At 31.8% G+C, this 6,808-nt stretch overlaps 1 protein-coding gene across 2 annotated transcripts; it reads right to left on the bottom strand.

Annotated features, from left to right (window-relative positions):
- Positions 1–199: 199 nt before the first annotated feature.
- On the bottom strand, positions 200–5,964 carry LOC117235588 (laccase-4-like). Of its 2 annotated transcripts, none has more exons than XM_033497766.1 (11): positions 5,813–5,961; positions 5,121–5,271; positions 3,660–3,762; positions 3,229–3,386; positions 2,684–2,951; positions 2,291–2,495; positions 1,925–2,106; positions 1,486–1,693; positions 1,037–1,240; positions 673–906; positions 200–458 (listed from the first exon to the last, which is right to left on the bottom strand). In XM_033497766.1, the coding sequence occupies exons 1-11, from the start codon at positions 5,910–5,912 to the stop codon at positions 283–285; spliced, it is 1,989 nt and encodes a 662-aa protein (XP_033353657.1). In that variant the 5' UTR covers positions 5,913–5,961; the 3' UTR covers positions 200–282. The 2 variants fall into 2 exon arrangements, with proteins under 2 accessions (XP_033353657.1, XP_033353658.1); XM_033497767.1 differs by lacking the exon at positions 200–458 and adding an exon at positions 534–589 and having other exon boundaries at positions 628–906; positions 5,813–5,964.
- Positions 5,965–6,808: the final 844 nt, after the last annotated feature.

Genomic DNA, 6,808 nt, shown 5'->3' with positions numbered 1-6,808 from the left:
ACACCCGAACATGGTATTCCATACAAATTAATTTAATGTATAAATTTCAAGCTAAAAAGTCACATTAATTTTACGTTATACTACAAATAATTTTCGTTTACATTAAAAAGGAGAATCCTTTAAAAGCACAAAGGATAGGTAAATATTTGTTTAAAAAGGTAATTTGTGACTTATATCGTGAAGAATAAAAAAGAGTAAGTAAGAGTAATAGATTCTGAAAATATTATATTTTTGTTTCATCACTTTTTACATGTTACAATACAATCAAAGAATTAATTAAACTTAGGGATACCGAAAACCATAAAAATCGTTCAAAGTGTGCAACGCTGGTCTCCAATTGTTGCATACCGGGAAATTTGGTGGTACCGGTGGAAGATCTCTTCTGTCCCCTACGCGTATGACCAGTTCCATTCCAGTAATGTGATGCCAAGTAAAGTGACAATGAAGTAACCACCACCCTATAAAACAATATATTATATCTTCATCCAAAATGTTTTAAGCACTTACTGTGTTGTAAATATGATATAAATGAGTTTAATTAACATTAATCAAATATTCGAGACAAATGTTCTTAGATGAAGAAGAAGACAGTGCAATTTTCTCAAAAACGGGGAAGAACTACACGCGGAAAATTGTTTCGGAAATACGTATGTATATAATTGAATATCTTACCTGGATTATCCGCCTTGAAACGTATAATTGCATATCCTCCCATTGGAATTTTAACAGTATCTTTACCAGGTGGATTCGTATATTCTCCATTTTGAAGGCGTTCCGTGTGCTGCTCTATTACTTCGTCTATGTCTGCTGTCGAAACATTTCTATTACCACCAAAATCCCCCATACTAAACACTCTAAATTCGTAACCGTGTAAATGGAACGGATGATATAAGCCTTCCAGTGGTACTATAATAAAATTTTGTTATTTAACATTATCGAATTTGCAATATTTGTTTGCGCAATGAAACAAGATTAGTTTGTTAAATAGGTCAACATTCTTTTATCTTGTTTCGTACTAAAGACAGATACTAGATACCTTGATCGTATATTACTAGCTCCACGATATTATTTAATCTTGTATTGATAATTTGCGAACATGTGCAAGGTTCCGTGCAATCGTTCTGTACATTTTTCTTGCATATCGTTTGGTAAGAACTACGTTGTGAGAGCAGAGGCGCCGCTGGACTCTCGTACGATATATTACCAAACGTAGAAAGAAGCTGAGAATAATCGTTTGCAGCTGAAACGGAACAAATGTTTTACTAGTAACACAGACATCGACAAATAAATAATACAAAAATGAAAAACAAGGATAAAACTGAAGAAGAAAATTTTATTCTTTTAGCCGAATACAAATAAGCTGATTTTCGTATAAATAATTTCTTGCGCGCTAGAAATAATTTGCTATGATAAGAAAATGAACAAGAGGACTTGTTCATATGCATATACTTAGTTACTTTCAAAGAAGCATTAAATACAACTTACTGAAATAGGTACGGTACATGTCTGCTACAAATAATGTTCTGTCCCCATACTGACTGTAATTGTAAAAGAAGAAAGGTAATATGTGTCTCTCATCCGGATTAACTTTCAAGAGATCATCATCGGTCTCGAAGGCTTCCAGTTGGTTCACGCAAATCCCATTTTCTGTGTTGTCTGTATTGCAATCCTGTCCACTAAGCGGATTATAGATCTAAAAAATCGAAATCATCAATTAATAGAAATCAAGGAAGAATCAGGTATTACAGTTGTTAGATACACCCAAATAGTATTTGAAAAATAATTGGAAGATTTTAGTCTGAGAAATTTATAAAAGCTAAAGTAGTTCGTGATAATTAAAAATAGAATTAAAGCTACATTTCTTTCTCAGGGAAAGTAAATTTTTATTTAGGATGAATAAAGCAGAGCATGTTTTGATACCTACAACACCATCTGTTGTATCGTTATAAGTAGGACTTGGTCTTGTAGGCCAATTAGGACCACCATCGTATTTTAAGATAGCTAACTGCTGTACTCTAGTTTCTTCACATTCACCAAGTCCACGCACTTGTATCCAATAAGAATCAACATTTTGATTTGCAGTTAGGATAAAATCGACGCGTTCACCTGTATATTTCGAATGCTTATTTTAAATACATAAAACGTAAACTGGTACAATAAAGCAACTTTCTCTCGACTCTGTATTAAAGCAAAAAAAAGTTCTATCATATGGAAAATATTCTTAGTCGTAATAACGTAATAATCTAATCGAACAGCCGATTTCGAAAGGAAAAGTTGAAATTTATCAAACCTGAAGACGAGATTATTTTATCCACTGTTCTGGGTTGCACATTTGCACCATCCTGAGCAATTATGACTAATTGATGTCCTTCGATTCTAAGTTCCGCCAGGCATACTGTACTGAAAGAATTAATCATCCGTATTCTGTGTCGTTCTCCGCTCCTTACGGTATATTGTGTTATCGGTGAATTCGTAGTTTGGCCGGTAACTGGATCCTAAAAACAATTATAATTTATTAATAATTAATAATCTGCTTCTGACGAATAGTATTAGCAAACAGAAACGAAGAAATCGTTTCTATCCGAAATTTACCATTTAATCGCCTAATGCTAAGAGTTTTGCGATCCTTAGACAATATAATATAAAAGAATATTTTTGCAGTAAAGATATACATATAGTTTACCGTCCAATTTCCTAAACCGTTTATAAGTATGTTCTGCGGAGCCTGTCCTGGATCACGTCTATACGAACCAGGATAACGTTCTAACGATAACACATGCATCCAATCACTTAAGAATATGATAATGTCATCTCTATCGTATGATTGATAATGAGGATCTCTAGATGGTGGATCTCTAACAATAAGACCACCATATTGCCCATCTAGCATGTGTGTCCAGATGTGAGAATGGTAGAAATGCGTGCCCGAATTTTCCACTACAAAGTCATATCTAGAACAGGATATCACAAAATTTGTATTTCATTTAGTTTCATACCGTGATATTTTATAAGAAGCTTATTTCACATGAAATGTTTTCTTTTATAATGGACACTAAATTAAAAGGATTAAACCGTAATAACAGTTCGCGTAATCAAATCTTTTATATAATAATAGACAAAAGAAACGAAGGGTGATATATCGTTAAATAGCAGACCGAATGAACGATATCATGATATTTATGGTAACATGAAAAGACAGTAAAATATAGACTTTAAAATAGTATTTACCTAAATGACGAAGAAGACGGAATCGGGCATTGTGTGACATAAGGAACACCATCGTAATATTGAAAACCGTTTTGGAAAATTCCGTGCCAATGTATCGTGACTTCATTTCCTGGGGCAGCATTCCGCACGTCTACTATAACGCGATCGTTCAAACACACCTGAAAACGAGTCAAGTGTTTTCTCAAAAAAATTACGATCTATCACAAAAGTGTACTGCACATTTTCGTCTCCTTTGTATTTTCTTTATGCCCGCGTACTTGTCGAAATTAACGAAAAGACAATGTCGAATAGTTATCGAATCTAGCAGTACTTTTATGTCAGATATATGCAAAGAAACTGAAAAATTTATGTAAAATTCTGCTCAAAATACCAGGATCATATGAAGAATACAAAGGAGAAATCGCAGTTCGTTATCATATTACGATTTTTACCTTGATCAATGGTCCTGGTAACTGTCGATTGATAGGTATCAAAGACTTTTCAAATCCATCTCCTAAAATACATTGGAACCTTTGAGATTCCACGTTACAAGCACTGAAAATATTGATATTTAGTTTATTTAATCACCGACTTAAATATGCGAGCATCTTTATTTCTAGCTTATTTTACTGCAGCTATTTTCATAGTTCCACGCTTTAATCAAATATATATCGGCGGCGGCAAATTAACGTAAAACGCTCGTGTGAATTGTCAGGAAAATTGTCAGAAAAATAAAAACAAAGAAAAGACACGCAAACGTGGTGTAAGGTCGTTCGTCTGCACTGGGCTTAGACTCTGTGTAGACTTTTGCCCGCGCGATATCTCCGTGATCATATATCCTTCTTCGTGCTTCCAATTAAAAATAAGGAAAACAGACATACGATCGCAGCGACATCGTAGCGTGCATCTGTTCTAAAGAGTTTAGAAACAAAGGGCAACAAAAGTAATCCTTTGTTAAGAAATATTCCGAATTATAATTGCCGATAAATTCCTGTGATTGATTTTTCGTTTTCCTTTAGGTAGCAAGATATGATGTAAATAATTCTTTACTTGTTCATACAGCAATTATCAAAGATTGACGAATAATATTAATTTATGAAGCGAGTATAACAAACAACGACTTAGCATTAAAGTACAGGTGATTAGGAAGAGAAAGGAAGAAAGAATTTTATAATTTAAGGATTGCGCTAGTTTTGTAATGTGTGAATATCATCCTTATTTTACTGTTATTAATGTTAATTTATATGGAATTCAGTATAAAGAAATTCTCACTTCAGATGCTATAGAAAAGGTAAATATTACGGAAGGCAGAAGACCGAAATATCAATAGAGCAATGGTTAAAAAACGTTTCAGATACAAAAGGAACAGCGGAAGAGTTTCGATTGTATGTATATTATTGTAGTATATTAAATATATATAAATATATACGTGTAAGACGTGTCTGTCTTATCTGGGAATACACTTTATGAACACACTTTTCTGTGAATGATAATTATACGTATAATATATAGAATAGTTACTGTATTAAGAGTAACAAAATATATATATTCGCGATATAATCGTTTAAAAGAATATATTAACACGTTGACTGCCACGCAGATTTTATTTATTTTATTCTGGAAGCCGCAATAGATTAAAATATACTATACCATAAAATTTATTTTTTGGAAAATATTATATTATATCTGTTCAGGTTTTTCTGACAATTGTTATCAAAACCATTCGCGTCGTTGACAATTTTTTAGTTCATGAAATGTACGTTATTTTAATCATTCTAAGAAGTTTAATAAAACGTAGCTCACTGATGACTATCGTGGCAACTAACGTGTTAACGTGTATCTCCTGTCAGATATTACATACATGATTCAAACTTAAAATATTATTCAGTATATATATGTATATCAATACGTACGGTCCTACTGTTGTATAGAATTCAATATTGAAGGAATAATAACAATTTCTAGGTTCTTCAGTATCTGTGCAACTCCGTGCACATTCTTCGGGCGAAGAAAGTACTATCGATGAAGAATTAGGACCATAGTCGTCGGCCCAACCCCAGTACGCTGCGCACAAGTAAAACAATATATTAGAACCGATATTGGAAAATCATCGAATAAAATTATAAAATCTGTCAAACGATCCTAATCAAAGTGAAGCGTAATGGTATAATTTAAATAGCAATAATACGAAGAATAATACGGAAATTTTAAATTTTTATTATTATCAGAAAATTTAAGAGATGAGATTATAAATGTTTTGCGTAAAAATATGCATACATTAAATACATGTATCAACAAAAAGAGATATAGTAAATGTTTATTAATTCATCCACAAGCATTAATTCCATCATTAAATGCGAACAGGGATTGGTATGCAGACAATGAATCTCCTACGCATATAGTTGAAATAAGCGGTGTCTTTAAAATAGTTCGAGACGTACAAAACACAATAAACTAACTTAAGGAATATTATGAGTTACTCGTTTCAAATGAATCCATATTCATATATGCACAAATTATATACACTAATAATATACTTTGTATAAATAAATTTGCAGTAATCTGACAAATTTTTAATAAACAAATTACATTTGTGAACACTTACGGTTGCTGTACGACAGTTGCACGTGAAACAGCAGAACAATGCAAAATGCATAAAATTTTCTCACATTCTGAAGAATATTAAAAAAATTAACAAGCGTCATTTTCCACTAAAACCAAACGAAGTCCAGCGTTTTATGGGCCTTCCTTTAATTGACTACTACTAACATTTTTTCGCGCTAATAGCTTCAATTTATAGAAAAAAAGCGGGCAATTTAATCATTTTCAAAACTTATCGGCTTATCTACATTTCCGGGTATCGATTTACTTTTAATTACTCTGTAAGTTGTTTATCGTTTGAAAGCTTTTTAGTGCTGGCTTCCTTCAAATTATACAATGTCGAGGACATCACTTAAATGGATAAATGCAAAATCTATTCCACTTATTTGAATTATATGTAACGAACATTCTGATAAGAAACAAACTCGGTGCTGTGTAAACAATTACTATAGAATGCTTTATTATAATTAAACGTAAAAAATAAACTTTTAGTTTCAAATATCTAATGTAAACGTGCCAGACCTCTGGCAGAAATTCAACTTAAATTACATTCTACTGTATAAAACAATACAACAAGGGTATAATATAACATATATAACAATAATTTATCATATTGTTATAACGTCAATTATGGAAGAAAACATTAAAAAGGATTCTTCCATGTTCAATAAAATTTTACATTAAATTCGGTCAGTCGTATATTCTTCATCTCAATTTTGTGTACAATACATGATGTAATACTTAATTCTTACCATTTGTCATTTACGCAACTTATTTATCTTCTTCTTTTTTTTTTTTCAAAGTTTCGTTTATCTTTTTACACGTAATTGGTGTTCCACTATGCAAATAAAAGCATGTAATTATTGTTTCTTATTATACCCAAAATTGGAATAATAACAAGTACATATTGATAGTATGAATAATGCATGTCACTGCGTAGTATAAAGATAACTAAAGTAATAAGTAAGTATATAATAAGTGATTTATTACGTCGAGTTTG

Source organism: Bombus vosnesenskii, unplaced genomic scaffold (assembly GCF_011952255.1).
Source record: "Bombus vosnesenskii isolate JDL3184/JDL3185 unplaced genomic scaffold, Bvos_JDL3184-5_v1.1 scf7180000013316, whole genome shotgun sequence".
NCBI classification, from domain to species: Eukaryota; Metazoa; Arthropoda; class Insecta; order Hymenoptera; family Apidae; genus Bombus; species Bombus vosnesenskii.
Note: the sequence above shows the minus strand (reverse complement) of the source record. Positions and strands in the feature narration are given on the sequence as shown.